This window comes from Dama dama, chromosome 26 (genome assembly GCF_033118175.1).
Source record: "Dama dama isolate Ldn47 chromosome 26, ASM3311817v1, whole genome shotgun sequence".
In the NCBI taxonomy this organism is placed as follows: Eukaryota; Metazoa; Chordata; class Mammalia; order Artiodactyla; family Cervidae; genus Dama; species Dama dama.
Genome location: NC_083706.1, coordinates 40,305,398 through 40,330,187, shown reverse-complemented (window position 1 = coordinate 40,330,187; position 24,790 = coordinate 40,305,398). Strand labels below are relative to the sequence as shown.

The 24,790-nt window shown below is 42.8% G+C and overlaps 1 protein-coding gene across 2 annotated transcripts in view; it reads right to left on the bottom strand.

The window, feature by feature from the left end:
• The window catches only part of UST (uronyl 2-sulfotransferase), a 313,320-nt gene that overhangs the window by 108,771 nt on the left and 179,759 nt on the right, over positions 1 to 24,790 (bottom strand). For both annotated transcript variants that reach the window (XM_061130018.1, XM_061130017.1), the window contains exons 3-4: positions 22,954 to 23,109; positions 9,256 to 9,335 (exon numbers count right to left, since the gene is read on the bottom strand). In XM_061130018.1, coding sequence (XP_060986001.1) covers positions 9,256 to 9,335; positions 22,954 to 23,109 — 236 coding nt within the window. The remainder of the gene's footprint in view (positions 1 to 9,255; positions 9,336 to 22,953; positions 23,110 to 24,790) is intronic.

Sequence of the window (24,790 nt, the reverse complement as noted above, 5' to 3'; positions counted from 1 at the left end):
CAGGCTTCTCTCACCCCATGACCTTCTGATGAGGACACCCAGACATTCTGTCAGGGGTCAGAAAGAGCTCAGAGAAAACAAACTGACGTGACCCTGCTCCCACCTTTCCAGCCGGCAGACTCTTCACCTTTCAAAACACAGCCCAGAATCACCACCACATCCTTCCCCAATGAACTCCCGTCCTCGTGTCGGTCCCTTCCTCCTCTGGCTCCAAGAGTTCTTTCCAGCACTGTGTGTCCGGGTCTGCCTCTCCCATCAGACTTGTGACTCCAGAAGCCAGAACAATGTTCTTAGACACAGTGTGGTACGCAGTAGGTGCTCAACCAATTAAGACATGAAAGCCAGGGTGGGTGCATCTCAGTTCATAAATTTCAGCCACTATTACAGCATCCGAGTGGTGGTGGTGGTAAAGAACTCGTCTACCAATGCAGGAGACATAAGAGATGCTGGTTCAAAGCACATGGGCTTTCGCTAGTTGCAGAGTTTAGGTTCAGTTACCCTGTGGCATTCGCCACCCTGGGTCAGGAAGATCCCCCAGAGGAGGGCATGGCAACCCACTCCAGTATTCTTGCCTAGAGAATCCCATGGACAGAACAGCCTGGTGGGCTACTGTCCATGGGGTTGCAAAGTTGGACATGACTAAAGAGACTTAGCACATGCACACACATGCACATGTATGTAAAGGAAAGTAGACATAATGAGTCACAGATCCTATTTATTTTGTGTATTAATTTATTAATTTTGTGTGTGTGTGTTTGCATTTTTAAAGAAAATCTTCAGAGAGAAGAATCCAAAGTCAGACGAAGCTATGACTCTGATGGTGTGATTTCAGGCACCAGGTGTGTGAATGCCATTCCACACCCTTGAATACACCACACTGGAAAACACACTGTTCAAGAGCAGGGTTAGCCAGGCCAACACGACTCTTGTCAGCTTCCAGACGTATACAAGGTGACGTTCACACAGCTGAGTGAACAACTAACTAGTTCCAGAAGTCAGCTGTGCCAACCACGGATAACCACAAGCACCCTGGATGTATCTGCCTCTTTTTAATTAAACTGGGTTTCATATCCATGACAAACAGCCACCAAAGTAAGTAGGGTTAGGGATTAGAAGGACAAAGCACACAGATGGTGAATGCAACTCAACCCTCAAACCGCAACGTGCTTTTCAAAACCTCAACTGTGCTTCTTTGGTCTTGTAAAAAATGACTATTTATGCTCAATAGCATAAAAGCCGGGTCCTACGAATCCATGCAGGGCCGTCCACCAACGGTCAGTAGGGTCACAAAGAGTCAGACAGACTGAAGTGGCTTAGCACCCATGCAGGTCCTCCTACTATAGTAGTTTTATGATTGCAAACAGCTTTTGGAAGTATACATACATACATATATATATATATATATATATATATATATTTTTTTTTTTTTTTAGTTGTGGTAAAATACACAGGCAAAATTTACCCTTTCCACTACTTGTAAGGGTGCATTACAGTGGCATTAAGCACATTTACACTGTAGAGCAACCATCCCCAGAAGCCATCTCCCATCTCCAGAGCTTTCTCATCTGTCCAAACTGAAATTCTGTGGCCTCCCTGCTTCCTCCTCACTCCTGGCAAGTTCCATTCCACTGAAGGTGTATCTTCTTTTTCATCCCTGACCTAAAAGCAGAGGTTAGTCCGTGGGGCTTCCCTGGTTGTCCAATGGTTAAGAATCACCTTCCAATGCAGGGGATGTGAGTTCAATCCCTGCTCAGGGAACTAAGATCCCACACGCCACAGGGTAACTGAACCTAAACTCTGCAACTAGCGAAAGCCCATGTGCTGAAGACCCAGCACAGCCAAAAAAAAAAAAAGTAGAGGTTATTTCTGGGCTGCTAACTTCATCAAAAAATGAAGAGTATCCGAGGCTAATGGGCCAGGCTTTGATCCCTGTCGGTGAGTGAGGAAGGAGAGGCTTTGAAATGAGAGAAAGGCCATCATGGAAAAGGTTGTGATTGTTTGGTGGGCAGGGTGAGGGGCTGCCTGCGGGAGGAGGAGGGGGAGGTGGTTAGTTAATGGCCCTTTGCCGGAACAAGTGGAAGGGTCTCCCTCCAACCTCACAACTTCATTCAGTGGACACTGCGGTCCTTGGCGCCCGTGACAGAACCTGCCATCATACAAGGCAAGCAGAGGCTGAGCCACTCAGCGCTCCCAGAGTGTCCGGAGGCGGGCACTTCCGGCAAGCCGTCGAGGGGGTGGAGACAAGTGGGTGGGGGTGGGGCACCTGAGGTCAGCTTCCTGCTGGGAAAGGAAAGACGACCTGAGGAGACAGGAAGCAAAGAGATGACGAGGGGGAAGGCCCTTCGAGGAGGGCAGTGAGGTGGGTTCAGGGCAAGTCCAGATTATACGGATCCCTGATGGGCCGGCCAGGTGAGTGGGCTCATGGGGCCCACAGAAGGTCCACTCACTGTGGAGGGAAAAGAGAAAAGGGAGACAGTGCCATTTTCAGAAGATGAGCCTGGCCTTGTCTACACAGGATAAACTCACAGGACACTCTCATTTTGAAAATTGAACTTTCAGACTATGTTTAAGTGGGTAAAGACCATATTCAGTAAGTGCTAACATGGGTTCTGTTTGATGCCCTCTTCAAAGATGGAGGCATCTGTCACCATTACAAAAGAGTTGCAGGACACAATTAAAATGGATGACTTTGCTAATGAGAGTGAAAACAAAGTCAGCATTTAGAAATAAAACGTGGAAACCCATTTGAATTATGGAATTAGCAAGATCAAATTTGTTTTGTTAAATGATGCCATCAGGAAGCAGACCTTGTTCACACTGGTAACCAGGACCTCCCTTCAAGGGAAGAACCATGTCCAAAACTCACATGGTGTCCTTGGACGCACCCTGCCTGCTTCTCTAGCGATCGATTGATTTTTAAATGTTTTGCTTTCTCAGGTTAGTGCTGGCATTGGAGCCACCTTCAGAGACAAACGAGAAAAGAGAAACGGATGCAAAGATGGGTGAGGGGGTCATGGGTGAGAAAGGAAGAGACAAAAAACAGGGTTAAGAGAAATGGTACTTTGAGGTCAGATAATCTCACCATTCACTTGGACTATTTTCATAGCACTGCACTCTGACACAAGCCTTCACAGTGTTTTCCCTGTAAGACCCAAGTTGAGGGTCAAGGGAAACTGTAGATTGGAAAAAGAATTACTTCCCCCACCAAAAAAAAAAAAATCTTAGAAAACAAAGGAAATGTGGGGGCAGGAGCAGGGAAGATGAATTGTCTGTCACAGTCTTGATGATCTAAGACATACTTGAAGAGATGGTCTTGGGAAGTTGAACTTTTTCAAAAATTCTAATTCTTTAGTTGACTTTGACAACTGTGAACAGGTTCATGAAACCGGAATACACAAATATTAAGTGATGTACTTAAAACATCACAACAAAATAGCATCTTTTGATCAAAGTAATTTTGATTCAGTTCTCTAGGTAGGCCAGGTGAAAAACATTTGTCTGGCCTGAACTTTCAGATGGCTCAAAAACTGAAAGAGTGGTGCACATCTTCAGGAATACAAACTGATTTGAGGTTTCTGCTGACATTGTAGTGTTTATCTCCTCTGGCAGGAAGTCTTCCCTGAGGCAACTTACAAAAGTACCAGTTTGGTCTGATAGTATTGTTTTCCACGCTTGAATTGATAAAAATGGATATGGCGAAACTGTTCCATCTAGGTCCCAGGAGGCTCAGCGGTACAGAATCCGCCTGCCAATGCAGGAGACACCAGAGACTCGAATTCAGTCCCTGAGCTGGGAAGATCCCCTGGGGAAGGAAATGGCAACCCACTCCAGTATTCTTGCCTGGGAAATCCCATGGACAGAGGAGCCTGGTAGGCTACAGTCCAAGGTGTCGCAAAGAGTTGGACACGACAGAGCATGCACCTTTACCTTTATTTTAGGTCTGAAAAAGGGAGGAAAAGATGGAACAAACAGGACAAGATGCCTAGATGATGAATAAATGAAATTTATTGAATTGCCAGAAACTCACAGGATAGCATTTTACATTACTCGGAGTATCTAAATTCCAAGATAAGAATACCACATTTACCGGAAAAGAAGAAATAAGGAGAGATTCATTTCAGTATAATGCCATACACTTCATGAGTTCAGAACATAAGTGTACAAAAGAAAGTGTTGGGAACAAGGTTAGACTTTCATTCTTACATTCTGCTCCCCCACAAGTGTTTTGCTGCATGTCAACACTATAAGGAAGATTAGAAATAAAACATCAAGTAAGAATATTAGGTTGCAGCATCAATTCTTCTCTTAATAACCTCTTAAAACAATGTTTCTCTTGAAACAATGCCTGTCAGCAGCAATCAAGGTAGATGTCTTAAGAGCAGCTTAATTGTCTCTATGCCTTATAATTCAAAATATAGAACTCAGTTTTAAAAGCATATGAAAGCTTTCTTAATGAGTCCCAACACAGATGTTTTCTCTGTTAATTGTATAATTGGGGACTTTCCTTACATGCCCACGGTTCACTGTTTATACCCAAGAAATTTTCCTGAAATAAAACTGTTCCCTTGAAAAAGAAAGGCTGATGCTTTAAATTCCTATGTTTAGTGAATGTAACAGTCCTGTACTTGAGAGTCCCTTGGACTGCAAGGAGATCCAACTAGTCCATCCTAAAAGAGATCAGTCCTGGGTGTTCATTGGAAGGACTGATGTGAAGCTGAAACTCCAATACTTTGGCCACCTGATGCGAAGAGCTGACTCATTGGAAAAGACCCTGATGCTGGGAAAGATTGAGGGCAGGAGGAGAAGGGGACAACAGAGGATGAGATGGTTGGATGGCATCACCAACTCTATGGATGTGGGTTTGGGTGGACTCCGGGGGTTGGTGATGGACAGGGAGGCCTGGCGTGCTGTGGTTCATGGGGTCGCAAAGAGTTGGACATGACTGAGTGACTGAACTGAACTGAACTGAACTGAACAGTCCTGTAATGTATTCAAGTTCAATTTGTCCTTCCTTGTATATTTATGGAGGTCTTGTAGCTGAGGCCATGGGCCTCATGCATGTGGGGTGGGAAGAGACGGTGAGATTGAGCCCACAGTCAGCATGAGTTTATTCCAGCTGATCAGACTGGTGTCTGATTTTTCCTGCTTATAGCTCATCACTGCCGTTCCATTTCTGCTGTGCCCACACTTGAGACCCCAATTTACAGGGTTGCTTTCCATCCTTCTCTTTGTCCAGTTTTAGCTTTTGCTGGTCCCTGGGCTGCCAACGCCCCTTCCCTTTGTTCGTCTATAGCTGGCCAAGTGGTAGTGGCTCCTGCTCCAGGAGGGAGGGTCTTGCCTCCCACTTCCCCTGGGAACATCCAGTGACTCTTTCTCCTAAAACTCATCATACTACACGCCTCTCCTTCCTTAATGGAAGAAACTTTCAGTTCCCTGAATGCAAGGACAACATTTCTTTTCTTTTCTATATTTTTAATACTTATTTATCTGTTTGGTTGTGCTGGGTCTTAGTTGCTGCATGCGAACTCTTGGGGATTCCCTAGTCACTCAGCAGTAAGGAATCCACCTGCCAAAGCGGGAGATGCAAGTTCAATCCCTGGGTCAGTAAGATCCCCTGGAGAAGGAAATGGCAATCCACTCCAGTATTCTTGCCTGGAGAATTCCATGGACAGAGGAGCCTGGCTAGCTATAATCCATGGGGTTGCAGAGTTGGACGTGGCCTATGACTAAACCACCACCAGCGGAACTCTTAGTTGCAGCATGTGGGATCGTGTTCCCTGACCAGGGATCGAACCCTGGCTTCCCGCATTGGGAGCGTGGCGTCTCAGCCACTGGACTGTTAGGGAAGTCCCAAGAACATTTCTTGTTCCCTGTAGAAGACCCTCTCTTAGTGCAGGTCCTCAATATGTATGTATTTAATTGAACACAGTGGGATAGAGGGAGGAGAAATCAGCCAGAGCAGGGCCCTGACCTGAAAGTGTTACATTAGAGACACGGTGAGGCTGCCTCCAGGTGGTGCAGTGGTAAAGAATCCACCTGCCAATGCAAGAAGACACAAGAGATATGGGTTCGATCTCTGGGTCAGGAAGATCCCCTGGAGCAGGAAATGGCATCCCATTCTATTCTTGCCTAGAGAATCCCATGGACAGAGGAGTCTGGTGGGCCACAGTCTGTGGTGTCGCAAAGAGTTGGACGCAACTGAGCAAGAGGCTGCATCTGGACAGGAGCCAAACTGGGGGTTCAGACTGAGGCTTCTACAGAAATGTTTTTAAATGTCACTTTGAATACACATGATACCCTTCTCTCCAAGAACTTGAAGGGCTTTCCGTCACGGGTTTTGAGCATCCCAACAAACCAGGGGTGGGTGGGAACTGTCCCTACCCTGTAGATGGGAACATGGAGATTCCCCCTTCCCACCAGAGAGACTAAGGTCAGCGGGAAAGTCTGACACCCAGAGATCCTGAAATCCAGGCTGACACTTTCCCTGGGATGTGGTGTCCTCTAAAAGGTGTTTATTGTTTTTCTTTTTTCTTTCAGAACTCAATCAATCAAGAATAAACTCTTGGGCTTATATTTCATAGTGGAGGCCAAGATAAAATATGGTCAACCATACTGTGCCCAGCTCTGCTGATCCAATTAAGGTATTGGCGTTGGCATATTAATTAGAGTGCTATAATATCCTGAGTTAACTATGAAAATCTGTTGCATTGCAGTTTGTTTTGGTTGTAAAAATTTTCCCTAGAAGCAAGAGGAGTAAATGAATGAGGTTTGACAAACCTATGGTTAACAGAGTATGGGGGGGATAAACTGAGTGACTTGGATTGACATATTCACACTACTATATATAAAATAGATAACTAATAAGGACCTAACTAATAAGGACTCAGAGCACAGGAAATTCTACTCAATACTGTGTCATGGCCTACATGGGAAAAGAATCTAAAAAGAGTGGGTATATGTATAAACTGATTCACTTTGCCGTCCAGCAGAAATTAACACAGCACTGTAAATCAACTATAGTCGACTAAAAATTTTAAAAAGAGGAATAAAGAATAATGAATGAGGTTTGAGGACGTTAGGGGTGAGAAACAGAGAGAAGGAAGGAAGGAAGTGCATGAGAGAATGGAGGGGTCAGAGGGGCCAGGCTCTGCTGTCTACAAGTCGTAAAACACATGGCCCAAAATAGCCACCCAGTCCTCCTTATCTAATTATGTCTAATTATATGTTCTTGGCCCCGGGGAAGTGGGAGACAGGCACATATCCCGGACAGTGCAGTGACAAGCCACTTTAGAAATGTGGTTGGAGACACAGCTCTTGTAGACGCGGTATACACCCCGCCACCCCCCATTCCAGCCACTGAGGATAATCCAAGATAATCCGCAGGTGTCCTCCTCCTCACCTGTTCACCAGCCCAGAGAACTCTGGCTATCAGAGAGGCTGGGGAACTTCAGGGGAGACTTGCTTTCAAAGATAAGGCAGCAATTCCTCTTTGCTGCTTAGTAACTTGCTTCGCTGAATCTCTTTACACTTCATTTGCACGAGGCCCACTGCACAGCAGGAAAGTGCTTTGAAGGCTACACTCCTCTCCCAGCCCTGCAGACTGTTAGGCTTCCTAGGATGCAAACCCAGGCCTCCCTGGTTGCTGGCCCTAGGGGCCACGAGGTCAGCACAGACAGGATTCTCCTGTGAGCCTGTGAGGTCCTGTTATCCCCATGGGAAAAGCAGTGAGCAAAGAGCTGGTCAGATGGCTGATGGGGGAGGCCCAGGGTCTGGGGCTAGTCAGCAGATTGGCCCCGGGACTTAGAGCTCTGTCAACCCCAACTGTGAGCTCAGACGGGCCCACCTTAGAGGAGGAATCTGAGAGCTACAGTAAAGTACAGTGACAAGGTGACCTGTGCTAAGGGATCCCTGGGGAAGAGAATGCCCAGAATGTGCAGTTAGCAATTTAACAGAGGATCTAAACACATAAATTTGAGGTTTGCATTATTATCAAAAGGTCTTTGTAGGTGAAGGAGAAAAAAGCACAGATTTCTAAAATACCCACGAACATCAACCATGCAAGGTTTAGGAAATGAAATGGAGTGTTAAAAAGGTAGAGAAAGAGGCTGGTCCTAGCTTCGTGATGGCTCATTGGGTAAAGAATTTGCCTGCAATGCAGGAGATACAGGAGACATGGGCTCAATCCTGAAGTCAGGAAGATCCCTTGGAGGATGAAATGGCAACCTAGTATGCTTGCCTGAAAAATCTTGTGGACAGAAGAGCCTGGCAGGCTATAGTCCCTGGGGTCGTAAAGAGTCAGACATGACTTAGCGACTGTTAGGTAGTTAGAATAGGAAACAGGAGTCCAGAATGGCGGTGGCTAAAAGACAAGGAAGGGAAAAGCCCTGAAAATAGAACAAAGGAAGGTCAGAGGAAGGTCCGAGGACCGGAGTGAGGACCTCAGGTAGAACAAACAGCACTCCTGGCTAGCCCAATTTATATGGGCAGGCCCAGGGGGAGGAAAAACATTTAAAAGAGGAGCCAAAGCACATGCTTTCTCTCTCCTGCACGATGGGGTGCTCTTCTCTTCTCGTCTTTGGGTCGACATGCCCTCACGCCTTGAGGATGGATTTTCCTGCTATTATCTAAATAAAATAGAGCTGTAACATGGAGCTGTAACACTGATTTGTCTAAGAGCTGTAACACGGTCTGTTCGAGACCTGAGAGCTATAACACGGTCTGCCCAAGACCCAAGAGCTGTGACATGCCGAGGGCTTTAATGTCCGTCACTCCAAATCTTTGTTGTGACGAGACAGAACCGAGGAGAATACACTCGCCTGACGGCAACTAAACATATGTGCAGCACACACAAGATACACATAATTCCACCTTTAAATTATTCAGAATCCTGTGTGGGTGCAGGTTGTATAAAAATGTGCAATGAAATATATCTGCTAAATATCCATCTCTTGTCTGTTTTGTTCCAATACAAAACATTTTTTTTTAGAGAATTATAAGGTCAAGTGACTTCTCATTAAAAATAATTTCAAGTCTTCACAAGACTTAAGAGTAGTATTTTTAGAAAGAAATGAAGCTTTCGACCAAATATTTCAAATTTTGATCCCTCTACTGCAAAAATAAATGGATTAAAAATGTCTTTTGAAGGGCAATTACACTACCTTGGAAAAGAAGGTAGATTTTAAAGTAATTGTTTGTTAGAAGGAGACTAAGTACCCAAAAGAAATGAAAGAACCATTAAACTGGAAAATATCTTACCTTGAGAAGTTGAGGAAATGAACATGTCGGGTGAATAAATAGGGCTGTTCGGCAGTACTTATATTTTTAATCAGTTCCATCTATTAAAAAAAAAGTACAAAATTAGCATATGTAGGATTTAATTTACCAAGCTATATTAAGCTAAAGGTTATCTCCCCAACTCTTTTTTTCCTTACTTAGTACGTCTTGAACCAGGGCTAAACAGCTGTGTTTTGTGCAACATTTATGAACTTTACATAAGGCTCCTTACTAAATAAAATAAAGAAGCTCTCACAATGTGTAGTCCTGAATTTAGCTAATTGCCATCATGAAAACAAAGTGACAGTTTAAGTAATTTTAACTGGAGAAGTCAGTGTGTTGCTGTCCTGAAATGCAAGTAAGAAAATGCCTTTAATCCTCTCCTTTAAAGTCAAATCAAGACAAAGGTTAATTATTAGTTTACATTTCTATAATGCTCTTACTGGGAAAAACAGAGGCATTTGAAACTAGTTTTGCAGAATCGAAAAGTAGAAATAAAATGAGGCACTATCTCATTATTTTTCCCTTTGATTATAAAATTTACAAAGCAAGTATTTCAGGGGAATACCCCACTCCCCCCAAAAATGTTCTCAGGTTTTGGTGGGTGGTCATCTGAATTATTTATTTGCAGTTATCAGCAAGGCAAAAAGTAGTTTTAATTTGTATAAACTAACATTTACAGTCTTCTGGAACATGTCATGATACAGAAAATGTTTAGTAAAATCTGTTAGAAATTCCAAGCATTCTTACGACTCCCTGACTTCCTGAATTCCACTTTCCTTAGATTTTCTTATTTGCCCCATCAAAGCTGACACTCTGGAATTTTTAAGAAGCACATTGAAAATTGCTGCTTTGGACAGACATCAGAAGGGCAGCACTTCATATTTTATGAAATAGCTCAAGTTGAAAACTGGAAACAAAAACGGTCATTCATGTGTTAACTATAGTAGCAACAACAATAAAATCAGAGTCTGGAACTCTAGGTTTGTCTCAAGCGTGACGGAAACCTGGCCTGCCTTGTTCCCTCCTGTCTAGCTTGGAGCTGACACACGGAAATGCTCCATAAATATTTGTTAAATGAATTAATTCCAACGAGTCCACGACTTACAGATGGTTACACTAGGACGTTGTGGCCTAAACCCTTTCATTAGATATTCGTGCTCACAACGACTGTCTGAAGAAATGAAGTTGAATTTTAAAAGCAAATGACTTGCAGTTCATAACCCAGGGCTTCTGTTCGTCAGTGGCAGGCATGGGTGAATAATGGTCTGCCTGTCCCCAAGCTTGCATGTAAAAGGAAATTGAATCCTGCTTCTTTATCTTCTGTTTATTCTTTACAAGCCCCCTGCATGCCCCAGCGCTTGTTTTTGGTTAATAAAACTTCCAGCTACCTTCACATTATGAATTTTGATTTTTGATAGATCTACCAGCAGAATTACTGATTTGGGAGCACAGCTGAAGGTAACTGATCGCTGAGGTTGTCTGCTTAGAAGCATAACTGTGTGTATGTTTAAAATAGTGACCATTCAATGCCTTAATCTTTAGATTATTTTTCTTCAGCTATTTCTCTGTACACATAAGAGTAATATGAGAAAGCCCCCTAGGATTACACAAGACTGGAAAAATGGGTCAGAAGAAAACCTGTTTCCTTCACATATTCAACATTATATTACATTCTCTAAACACATGTCAGTGTGTTAAATTTAAGGGAAGAACAGTAGAGGTTAGATTTTGAGAGCAGTGTCATAATAGTCATAAAGCTGTCTATTTCATGAGGAAAAATGGATTAGTGATGACAATGCATAACTCTTTCTAGACATCTCTTTAAATAGAGAATAAAAGTTACTAATGCTTGCCTTTATCGCATTAGTACAGGGTAGTCAGACTGTACATCTCAGCTTTCATGAATTTTGTCCTGCACATGAAATAGAAAAACCCACATGAAGTACCACAATCTTCGGTCCACGGCATTGTGTTCACGGTTTGTGAAGACGGTGTCATTTGACCGTCTTCACAAACGCTGTGTGTGCTAAGTCGCTTCAGTCGTGTCTGACTCTTTGCGACCCTATGGACTGTAGCTCACTAGGCTCCTCTGTCCACGGGATTCTCCAGGCAAAAATACTGTGGTAGGTTGCCATGCCCTCCTCCAGGAGATCCTCCCGACCCAGGGATCAAACCCACGTCTCTTAGATCTCCTGCACTGACCGGCGGGTTCTTTACCACTAGCGCCACCTGGGAAGCCTTCATAAATGCTAACCTTCCCCATTTCGAGTGACAAGGAACTGTCTTCTGAGCCCCTGCTGCCCATCACCTGAGGTCCCCCATTGCTGCCAGCAGCCTACCTTTCTCTCACCTGGGTCTTATCTGCATGAGTGGCAAAGACACTACTTAAAATGATCACAGACACTAACTTTCCTTTGCCTTGGCTTGTGCGGGACCACTGCTAGCCTTTATTTTGATTCCACTGAATTCATTCATTCATTCAGCATTTATTGGGTGCTTACCAAGCCCTGGAGATCAAAACCTGAATGAAATCAATGGGAGGACACAGAAAGACAAAACAGTGGAATATGTCCTAATGGTGTCCCTAAATCTACACTGGCCAAAACCACACTCTTGATCCTCGTCCATCTTTACTCCTTTCCAGTTAATGGTTCTCTCCATATCCTCACATTTGATTTGGGTCTTTCCTGGACTCCCATATTCAATCCCTTGCTGAGTCAAGTTAATTTTATCTTTACTATCTCTCTCGATTAACTCTCAAGATCCCATATCCTATAGCCAGTCAAACTAGACTCCTCCATATTCCTTCCATACACCATGTCCAAGACTGACCATGTCCAAACTCAGGCTCAAGATTCTGCTTCTAGAATGTTCTTCCTCTTCTCTCTGCATGTCCACATTCTAATCACTCTTTACAACTAGCTAAAATGCTTGCCGCCTCCAGGTAGCCTTTCTGAAGTTCTCCTTTCGTTCAACAATCTTTGATTTTCAACTATGTCAGGCTGTGTGCCACTCTGGATTGTGGCTTTAAAGATAAAATATTTGGTTCTTGCTCTTCAGGAAGCTCAGAGACTTGTGGAAGAAGTGGATGAGCAGGCGGGTATATCATCGTGCGATAATGATCATGGGGTAGAAAGCATGGAGGTGAGATGCCTGTCCCAACCTGCAGATGGACAGGTAATGCTTCTGTAAGGAGCTGCTTCTCAGTGGTTCCCAAGGATACACAGGAGTCAATAAGAGGAGAAAGGGACTCGCAGCATGGCAGAAAGAGTGACCAGCAGATGCAAAGGACAAGGCACAAAAATGACTTGGCTATTAAGACTGCCAGGCAGTCAGGCACGGAGTCAGCAAGGCAGTAGCCAAGACTAGAGAAGAAGGTAGGAACTGGGTAACTGAGGGTCTTGCAGGTCTCATGAAGGATTTCAACATTTATCCTCTGGGCAATCCACAGCCAGAAAGGATTTTTTTTTTTCTTCTCTCAGATCTAAGGTCAGGTAGAGGATGTGAAGAAGAGAGTAAGGATTAGAAGCAGAAAGTTTAGTGAGGAAGACAGCAATCTCAGCAAGAAATGATGAGGTCATGGACTCATCAGTTCTCAGCGTGGTTCCCACACCAGCCACCTCAGCATCACCTGGACGCCTGTTTATGTTGTTTAGTCCCTACTAAGTCACGTCTGACTCCTTCGCTACCCTATGGACTATAGTACGCCAGGCTCCTCTGTCCATGTGCTTTCCCAGGCAAGAATACTGGAGTGGGTTGTCATGCATTCCCCAGAGAATCTTCCTGACCCAGGGATTGAACTCGTGTCTTCTGCATTGGTAAGGAGATTCTTACCACCGAGACACCATGCAAGCCCAGGACATGTGTTTGATAAGAATGCAAATCCTCGGGCCTCATTCCACACCTATGGAATTAGAAGAAACTCTGGAGGTGGGGCCCATCAATCTGCGTTTTTAACAAGCATGCCAGGAGAGTCTAAAGCTCAACAGTTTCAGAACCAAGGAATGAAGTTCATGGAAGTGAAAACAGATGGAGATTTGGGTACATTAAAGAGGGAGAATGTGCTGAGCCTTGCAGCAGCTGGCAACAGAAGGAAAGGAGAGGGCGTGGTCAATGGAGCTTCCTTCTTAGCCCTGGCTGGGGCCTGAACATGTGGTGGTACCCATTCATGGAGATGGGAACCGCTGCAGGAGGAAGCAATCTGCCTCCAGAAGGGAGGGGAAATGGGTTTGGTTTTGAACATCATTGGCTAGAGATGACATTGCCTTTATCTTCCTGCAGCACTCCGAGAATTTCCCAGGACATGCTCCGTTTACATTACATTATAGCTGGGTTTGTGTCCTGGCTTTGAACCAGATTGAAAGCTCCTTGAGAGTGGTGGTCAGGTTTTATTTATCCCCCAGAAAGCCAAGCCCAGGTGCCTACATAGAACACATACCCGTAACTGTTTACGCAACAAAGTACTCCCTTTGGGGGCTTCCCGAGTGGCGTTAGTGGTAAAGAACCCACCTTCCAATGCAGGAGATGCAAGAGATGTGGGTTCAATCTCTGGGTGGGGAAGATCCCTCGGAGGAGGGCATGGCACCTTATTCCAGGATTCTTGTCTAGAGAATCCCATGGACAGAGGAGCCTGGTGGGCTATAGTCCACAGGGTTGCAAAGAGTGGGACACAACAGAAGTGACTTAGCATGCATGCACAGACCCCCTTTAGAAAAACATTTTTGGAGTTAAGATATATACAGTTCACTGAAGACAGAATTATCACTGAGGCAGTGAATTTAGCCTTTCTGGGACAATTTGTGCATTCATTACCGTGATGTCACGTGGAGCTAACAGTTTTACTATTTCACCATCTAGGATGTAACACAAAAAACAAACTATCGTTTTCTGAGTGTTTTCCAGGCTATCACTGAATCAAGATGTTCTTTATGTACATACTGTCATTTCATCTTCAAATGACTCCATGAGTTAAATATCATCCAGGGTTTACGGGTTAAGAAACTGAGGCACAGAAAAGCTGCATAGATTGCTTATGATCTCACCACTACAAAAAGGTGGAGCCAGGATTTAAACCCAAGTCTACCTGACACCAAAAATCCTGCTGCTTATCACTATGCTGCAATCTCCTCACCATTCCCACTGCTTTTTTATATGTATATAACCTGTTAAAATGGGAGGAAGGGGTCGGTTAGCAAAATAACTCTGGAGACTAAAGAAGGTTTATGAAGATACGAATTTTCTGTCTTTTATGTGATGGGTTGAAAAATCAAAAGAAAGTTCTAACAGATGGAAAAGCATTAAAAGTAATAAAAATAAAAGCATCAAAATATCAGAGAGAATATTTTTTAAAGTTCTCAGTGGGAAAATAGTGTAACAAGCCAAGAATGAATTTAAAATACTACAAATAAAAAGAATGAAAAATAACTCTGTAATGGAATGGATCTAAAAGAAGAAATTGAATCACAGCACATCTGAGAATGAGATAGAACTGAAGTTTAGAAAAAGAGGCAAGAATCAAACAGAATTTATAATGCAGAGGATGTGCCAGGCAGTAGCTTTTAATCTTTTGCTTTCAACCTAACTGGCTGAGATGACAGAGCAGAAAACCCTTACCTGCAATTCTATAAACACAGCTAGTTCGTACAAGACTTCCTTGGGAGATGCTTGTCAGCAGTAACTAACAGAGCATTGACCCTACTCTGATCTGAGTTCTTGTGTCACTTGTAAACAACTAGATGTCCCATAATTTTGCACAACATCTTAAATGAAAGAAAAGACATGCTTTTACACATCAAAGCCAAATAAGGAGTAGCTCAGAGGAGAATTCCTTGGTCCTTTAACCTCAGAGGGCAGGAGGATGACTGTGGGACCTGGTTACCTTTCCCTCTTCCTCCTGCATGAAGAAAGCCCCTCTTGAAGGAGGTAGGATGGTCCTCCCACCTTCAACTCCTTGCTGAGGAGTCGGTGCAACACATGTCTGCAATAAAGAAGATGACCACCAGGGGGAGCAAGGATGTGAACAAGGCAAGGAGGCTGCATCTGAACAGAGAAAATCAATCTCGCGGCTACAACTAGAACCAGAGGAGAAAACATTTTAAATTTTCAGAGTTTGTGGCTTCTTCCTTTCCCCCTCTTTTTCTGCACTGAGTTTTCATTAGCAGACTCAGATTTTTGTCAATAGGACTCCAAGATAAGACCCTATTTGCAGAACTGGGGGAACTTAGCCCTGTGACATGGAGATGGACTCAGCTAATCTTTTTGGTTTGACTCCAAAGTCTGGTTGGAGCAGCTCTGATGCCTGTGGACACATCCCTCCTACTCTAAGGCCAGGGAACTCTGAGGGTCATTCTAAGGAGACTTTTCTAAAACATCTCAAGCAACAGTTAGGCTTCTGGGATAAATGTGCAGGCTTCTGACACGATGTCTTCAGAGATTTGAGGGATTCTCAGGTGAAAGAATGGAGAAAGCAATGGCACCCCACTCCAGTACTCTTGCCTGGAAAATCCCATGGACGGAGGAGTCTGGTAGGCTGCAGTCCATGGGGTCGCTAGGAGTCGGACATGACTGAGCGACTTCACTTTCACTTTTCACTTTCACGCATTGGAGAAGGAAATGGCAACCCACTCCAGTATTCTTGCCTGGAGAATCCCAGGGACAGGGAAGCCTGTGGGGTGCCGTCTATGGGGTCGCACAGAGTCGGACACGACTGAAGCGACTTAGCAGCAGCAGCAGCAGCAGCAGGTGAAAGAGGAATTTTTCTTGTTTAGTGGAGTATTCCCTTTAATTAAAGGAAAATTTTCTAATAATTAGAGCCTTTCACGCAATGATTCTTCACTAGAATTGTGCCTGAGCATCTCCTAGGGAGTTTCCTGCTCCCCTACAAGATACAAATACCTGGGCACCATCTTTAAGAGTATAACTCAGTATTTCATAGTAGGACCTAGAAACATGTGTGTGAAAAGCCCCTGAGAATATTCTGATGCCCATGATGGTTAAGAACCATTTTTTACTGACGTCCCACTGCCCATGAATAATGTTCTATCTCCTTAGCGTAGCATTCAAGGTTCTTTGGGATTTGACCCCAGTTCATTTTCAATTCTTATTCTCCCACATCTTCTTGAGCATTTGGTTTTTTTCCTTTTTAAGGGGGTGATAATACTTTCCTAATAATGTTGCTTAAAGGATAAAAATAAGATGCACAAACATCTAGTATGCTGTCTGATGCTCAATATACAGCAATAACAGTAGGCCCTCAATGAATATTCATCACAACAAATAAACAGTGGTGGGACCGGCCTCAAAAATGAATGAGTCAACCTTTGCCTTTTAACAGAGGCCAGTTGACTCTGCCTTAGGGAAGTCTGGGAGGAATCCCAGTGGCCCAGAGACAGTTTCCAAGTCTAATGTGATTTCTTTAGGTGGGTTTTCTCTTCTAGAGTTGCAATGCTTTGTAGTCACAGTCAGACATGAACTGTGCAGTGGGTGAGAGCAGTGGGGAAGGGAAGTTAAAACAACATAAAGAAATTCTGTTTCTGACGAAGAGGGTACAGCACTCTAGAACACACTGACATAGGGGCTGTATCTACTGTTCTTTGAATACTTTTCAAGATTTTAGTCATTTGAATGGCTAGTGAATAGAGTCACTGCAGATGTGGAGTTTATAGTGAAAGAGTAGCCTTTACTAGTATGACGGATGGGAGTGTGTAGGCTGGTCCGCCAGCTCTAAACTGTGACTCAGAGTCTGTGGGATGCAAGTGAGAGCCTCAAATGCTCATAAAGAGTCCCCTGGCCAACTCAGACTGGGACACTCTAGGTGAAAGACGATTAAACAGGCATTTTTGTCTTGTTTTTAATTAAAAGAATTCTCAGTACTCTTGCCTGGAAAATCCCATGGACGGAGGAGCCTGGTAGGCTGCGGTCCACGGGGTCGCTAAGAGTCGGACACGACTGTGACTTCACTTTCACGCATTGGAGAGGGAAATAGCAACCCACTCCAGTGTTCTTGCCTGGAGAATCCCAGGGATGGAGGAGCCTGATGGGCTTCCATCTATGGGGTCACACAGAGTCGGACACGACTTAAGTGACTTAGCAGCAGCAGCAGCAGCAGCAGAATCTTTAAAATGTGAATATTGTTGTGACTTTCCTAGAGGGGGACAAGGAGACAGCATTTCCCAAATTTTAAAAATCATGATATTTTCATTTTTTTCCCAATGTCTTAGGAGACTTAATTTCTCAGGAACACATTTAGGGAAATGCTGATATGATGGTTTTGACAAGGATCCTTAACCCTGATAGCTCAGTAGTAAAGAATCTACTTGCCAATTCAGGAGACACAAGTTCAATCCCTGGATCGGGAAGACCCCCTGGAGGAGGAAACGGCAACCCACTCCAGTATACTTGCCTGAAAAATCCCATAGACAGAAGAGCCTGGCAGCTACAATCCACAGGGTCACAAAACAGTCAGACATGGCTTAGCAACTAAACAACAACCTTAACTCTGAAACTCCTGTGGCGCTTGATCAAAAATAAAAATAAAAACTTTTCTGGACTCTACCCCAGAATCTCCAGGAGAAGGGCCACAGCAACTACATACTCAAAAGGCTGTGCTGGGGATTCCCTGGTGACTCAGTGGTAAAGAATCTGCCTGCACATGCAGGAGACACGGGTTCGATCCCTGACCCAGGAAGATCCCACAAGCCGAGGAGCAACTAAACCCATGCACCACAACTACTGAGTCTGTACTCTAGAGCCTGGGAGCCGCAACAAGAGAAGCCGCTGCAAAGAGAAACTCACACACCACAGCTAGAGAGCAGCCCTTGCTTGCCAAAACTAAAGAAAAGTCCTCAGCAAGGAAGACCCAGCACAGACAAAAATATATACAAAAAATAAACATTTTTGTTTGTTTGTTTTAAAAAGATCCCTCTCTGCAGCCAGAGCAGATAGCCACTGCATTAGGAGGGTGGCTCCTGAGTTCAGGAGGGTCCAAGTCCAAGCCCAAGTGCCACGGACAGTCACTATTATATTTGGGAAGTGACTTTATCTGGTTGTCTTAGTTTTCTCATCCATAAAACAGGAAATCGTACCCACTCACTGGTCTAGTTTTAGGTCCAAGCGAGTTAAATGAAATAATAAAGTAAAACAATTAGCACAGAGCAGGTGCTGCTATTTCAGTTTGGAATCCTCCATAGCTTCAGCACGGACTTCCCTGGTGACTTAGTGGTGAAGAATCCAACTGCAAAGCAGGAGACGCAGGAGATGTAGGTTCATTCCCTGGGTCAGGAAGATCCCCTGGAGGAGGAAATGGCCACCCTCTCCAGTATTCTTACCTGGAGAATCCCATGGACAGAGGAGACTGGGGGCTACAGTCCATGGGGTGGCAAAGAGTCAGACATGACTAAAGTGATTAAACATACACATAGTTTCAGTATAAATAAAAATAGGAAATGTATTTGCTTTCTCCATCTTTTAGTTTCATATGCCAACAGTTTTTGCCCTTCTCCAACAGGAATGAAATCATTTTGAATTCTTATGTCTGTGATATGCCTCTGACATATTGGCTTTTATTATCCTCAGAGCAGCATTCTGAAAGATAGGGTTAGACCATTAACAAAGATGGGTATGAGCCTTTTGAAAATCACACTTCCTGCCTTCTGGAAAATGGTTCTTTATCTTTTAGGTTGTACATGATCTCCATTTTCCAAAAAAGTATCTAAACTAGCCCAAGAGATTTAAATCTGGTTTTAGAGCATAAATCAAATGATGTCATCCTGAGTTCCCATTATATGCCCTGCAAAAGGTCCAACATTTGGCCAGCACCAGCTGTCCATGTTCTTCTGTGGAGGCAGAGTTTTCTAAAATATTAACTTCAAAGGCATTTCTATTTCTTATAAGGGCAGATGTAATGGGATTTTTATTGATGTTGTAACATTTGCTGTTTTCATGTTCATTTTCCTTTTTAATAATCCCTTCAGTGTCTTATTCCATGAAATAGATTTTTTAAAATCTAGTACTCAATGGGTTTGTGTGTGTACATGTGTGTGCATGTGTGCATGTGTGAGATGACAGCTACCCTCCAGGGAGAAATGTATGTGTGAATTTGACTCTAGCCCAGAGAGATGCCATTGTGTATGGATGCAATGATACAGATGATTCCAGTCTCCAGTCTCATAAGTGATTACTTTTCCAAAGTTCATTTGTAAGTCAGTAGTTTGGAACTTGGAACACATTTTCTCATAAAAGAAATGTTCGACATGGTGGAGAGAGTCCCGGGCCAGCCCACAAGAGTTCATTTAACTCGTACTGCACCAAAGCAGACTTGTCATTAACTCCAGAGAACAATGTTGCCATGGGAACTACATTTTCAGAGTTCTACTCTTTCATGTTAAGAACCACTGACTATAAAATTTTAACTCATCTCCTAAATCACATACCCCCCTTTCCTTTAATAAATTACCAAGAAAAGGGAGCTATTCACACCACAGATTATTTCTTGAATATATTAGGTTAAAATAAAATTTTTTTCTCTACTTGTTTCATGCACTTTGAATCTTTAGAAAAAGGATGTATGTAACAAAGAAAAAGAGTTTCTTTAAACATTCTTGAGACTTGATTTCAAGTCTTCTTTGAACTACTTCAAACTTGGTTTCTTGTCCTGGTGTTTCCTGGCTCTCCTTGTATGCCACAGCCCAGTCAGCTAGCTACAGAGAAGCAACTGTCACTATCCTTATGCTTGTTTTTACATCAAAATTGTTTGTTTGCTTTTTCTACTGTATCTATACCTTTCCCTTCTGTTTTTTTTAAACTTGCCTTATAATTTAATAGGAATCTGCAATAACTAAGTAATGAAGTATATTCTAGGTCACACTGACCACAGGAATCAGAAATGTTTCAACTAATCATACACAGATCATGGCAGAAGTTGTATAAATATATCACAGAATCACAGGGCTGGAAAGAACCTTAAAAGATTGTCTATTCCCTGGCTTCCAGACAAGCCAATCATTCCAAACAGATGAGAACTAACCTCTGTTTTAGAAGAAAGGATGACTTTGGCTTTAACCCTTTCTAAAAGACTTAACAATTTGTGTACCATTAGTAAAGTAATCTTCATTTTTCATCTAAGTCCTTCCCTTTACAGTTCATCATAGAAAACAAAGTAGGTTGATTTTTTTTTTTTTAAATTCCAGAGTGTATTCAAATATCTTATTTTGTGCTTGTTTTTCTAGGGCCTTCCTGAACATCTTAGTGTCTAATATTCTCATTACTTTGCTCCCTCTGGGTTTTTACACTTTTCTGCAGTGGAAACTAAAGTCCAGATACTATACTTTGTTAGGCTTTAAGAACTGAGCATAATTTCCATACATAGGAACGTTTAAGTCTAATCTGATAGCTGACTGAAAGACTCAAAAGAAAACCAAATTTTATATTTATAATAACATTGCAATAGAATAGGCTATTTATTATAGTTGCTCTCTTTCAGGGAGTAAAAAGGGCATAACCAGCCCTAATTATATCTGTTCTTCAATCAGATAAGGAAATCAGAGAACCTACCCCCATGAAAATTACTGATAAAATGTGATATCTTAAAATGTCATCAAATATAATTTTTCTATTGAGCACCTACTACAGAACTTGTAAGTGAAAAAGTGAAAGTGAAAGTTACTCAGTCATGTCTGACTCTTTGTGACCCCATGAACTGTATAGCACATGGGATTCTCCAGGCTAGGATACTGGAGTGGGTAGCCATTCCTTTCTCCAGGAGATCTTCCCAACCTAGGGATCGAACCCAGGTTGCCCACATTGCAGGCGGATTCTTTACCAACTGAGCTATCTAATCTCAACACTTTTTTTTGTTTATTGCTTATGACTATTTAGGCTTGTTACTCAGAGACCCTTTGATGGAAGTTTTCAAAGAAATGGGCATTTTGATCTCTATACTGTGGAAGACAGTAAACATACAGACATTATAGAAAATACTGCTGGCAGCATCACACTCTCAAAACAGTCCTACCATTCCCTGTGACGAGAGACAGGAAGGTTATTGCATATTCCCTCTGTGTGTGTGAGGTTTTGAATGCCTGGAAGGTGAAGATCGTGTAAGAAAGTAGACATGGTATTAGGGTCTCACCCTAGTAAACCATGCACCTTGTTTATTCCCCAAATTTACCTAGTCACTGAGTGGTGTGATGATTAAATTTCATGTGTCAATTTGACTGGCCAAGGGATGCCCAGATTAAGCAACATTTCCTGGTGTGTCTGTGAGGGTGTTTCTGGATGAGATAAGCATTTGAATCAGTGGACTCAGTAGATTTCCCTCCCCAGAGTGGGTGGGCCTCATCCAATCCCTTGAAGGCCTGAGTAGAACAAAATGTAGAAGAAGGAGGAAGTGATTTTTTTCCCCTGCTTCATTGACTAAGCTGAGACATCTCATATTATATTCTCCTGCCCTTACATCATGGGATTTACATCATGGGCTCACCTGCTTCTCAGGCCTTCACACTCAGGCTCGAGCTCAGTTTTACCAATGGCTCTGCTGGGCCTTCAACTTGCAGAGGGCAGAGCGTGGGACTTCTCAGCCTCAGTAATTGCATGTGCCAGTTCCTCATAGTACATCTTTCCTGTCTGTCTGTCCATCTATCCATGGATATCTGTCTATCTTTCGATAGATACATCTCCATCCCACTGGTACTGTTCTCTGAAGAGCCCTGACTTATCACTGCTGCTGTTTAGTGACTTCAGTCTTGTCTGACTCTGTGGGACCCAATGGACTGCAGCTCACCAGGCACCTCTGTCCAGGGAGATTCTCCAGGGATCGAACCCAGGTCTCCTGCATTGCAGGCAGATTCTTTACCATTGAGCCACCAGGAAAGCCTGCCCTGACTTATACTGGTGGCTATTCACTCATTCTAAATACCTAAGAGGACCAAAGCAACTTTTCGAGACCAAGCTAACAAACCTGACCCTGTAAAATGACCATGAGAGCACTAGGCCTACCTTGTCTACACTGGCAAAGCATCTCAACGGAGACTCTCAACCCTATTCTGGTGTCAACTTACAACGTGGAATCTGTCTTCCCAGCTTCCTGGCAGAACCTAGCACTCCTGCTCTGCCACCAGCATGTCCCTCGTATGGGTCAGCCATTTTAGGGCAGATTTGTTCCCAGGAGTTGGGGTAATTCTTTCACTACCACTGAATAGGCCAAGAGCTGTTTTGGCGCCTCAAGATCCCCTGAAATTACCATAATAGGAAGCTCGTGCCCCCATCAACCAGATTCCTGGCCCACCGAGGGTTTTCTCTTTATTATAACCATAAAAACTTAGGACATTTGTGAGAAAATGCAAAGGAAGAAATATTAAAATCAAGATTTCTTATTTTTGCTCCCAAGTTGTCAGCGTTACCTATAGCTCAGTGGTGTAACTATGTGAGATTTAAGCGTTGCTAATTTTAGCTAAACAGACAATGACCATGTACTCTATCCTTCACTGGTCTTAATAAAAGTATCCCTTCAGGGAAACTTCCTGGTTTACAGACTTCTGTCAGAACCCTCAACTTATATTTCCTTCCACACTCTGGCAAAAATACAGTATAATATTGTAACTCTGGTATTCATTAGTTAGGGGTAAAAGGGTGCTCCGGAAGGCACCCATTAATTGTGCAAATGAAGCAAAGACAACTTACTTGCTCATTCTTAGTAAGCCTGGTTTTGTTGTGAATGTCTGACGTGACCAAATTGAATCCATGCTTCTCTGACAAGATTCTCAGAAGCAAGACGACAGTCCGACTCCCACACTTGCCCACTCTGTTGTATACCACCTGGCTCGGGAAAGGTAGCACCTGGGAAAGAACAAGAGAGCAGATGAGAGGCTTTGGGATTAAAATACTTAGGGTTCTTCCCTCAATTTCAGAATAATAAACATTTGATCAAACTCGCAAAGAGTCAGACACGGCTTGGCAACTGAAGAAAAACAACAAAGGAGAAGGGCCCATACGAAGCTAACGAGAATGGAAACGATGAACTGGGATTCTTCACAGTATAACGTGAGAGAAACGTTGGACTCCTCCATCTACGCTGATACTTAAAGCTGGTAAAATTTCATGCCCTTTAGAATATTGATTGTGAAGTCACTGTTGTCTTTTTCTTCAGAACAAAATATGTAAATATGTGCTTTAATGAAAATGTTCTTTTGCAAGTTATATTTTATTAGAACAATCTGTTGAGTGCTTGGGAGAAATAATAGTAATTTCAAAAATCGAGACATAATTTAAAAGCAATAAAATTCACCCTTTAACGTGTACAATTCAACGAGTTTCAGTATATTCACAGAGTTATGAACCAGTACCACTACTTCATTCCAGAGCACTGGAAAAGAAACTCCCCAAAGAAACTCCATACCCATTAGCAATCACTTCCATTTACCTCATTATCTTGATTCACTGAAACTATCTACTCTCTGTCTCTACGGTTTTCCCTATAGCTTTCCGAAAATCTCATATAAATGGAATGATAGGACATGTGGCCTTTTGTGTCTGGCTTCTTTCACTGAGCATAATGTTTTTAAGGTTCATCAGTGTTGTAGTATGAACTGATATTTCATCTCTTTATATGGCCAAATAATATTACCTTGTATGGATTGACCATATTTTGTTTATATATTTATCAGTTGATGGACACTGGAGTGTTTCCACCTTTTGCCTACTATGAGTAATGATGCTGTGAACATTTGTCTATATGTCTTTGTGTATACATATGTTTTTGATTCCCTTTGGGCAAATCCTTAGAGTAGAAACGCTGGATCATACGGTAACTCTATGTTTAATTTTTTGAAGAAATGCCAAACTGTTTTTAATACAGCTGTACCATTTTATATTCCCACCAGCAATGCATGAGAGTTTCAATTTCTCCACATCCTTGCCAACACTTGTTATTGCCTGTTTTTATTATTATTATTATTATAGCCATCCTAATGGGTGTGAAGTGGTATCTCACTGTGGTTTTGATTTGTATTTCCCTGATGACTAATGATGTTGAGCATATTTCATGTATTTACTGGCCATTTGTATATTTTCTTTGGACAAATGTCTATTCAAACACTGCCCATTTTAAAATTGGTTACTTGTCTTTTCACTGTTGTTTTTTTTTTCAGATTTCATTTTTTTTTAATGTTTGATTTTACATTGGAGTATAACCTGTTAACAATGTTGTGGTAGTTTCAGGCGGACATCACAGGGACTCAGCCATACCTATGCATGTATCCATTCTCCCCCAAACTCCCTTTCCTATCCAGGCTGCCACATAACACTGAGCAAGAGTTCCCTGTGCAGTAAGTAGGATCCTGTTCACTATCCATCGAGTTTTTAGAGTTCTATATTTTTTCTGAATTTGCAAATATATTCTCCCATTCTATGGATTGTCTTTTCACTTTCTTGAAATGTCAAAGCATAAGATTGTAGTCTTCATGGAATCCAATTTATCTAGTTTTTCTTTGGTTGCTTGCGCTTTCGGTATCGTATCTAA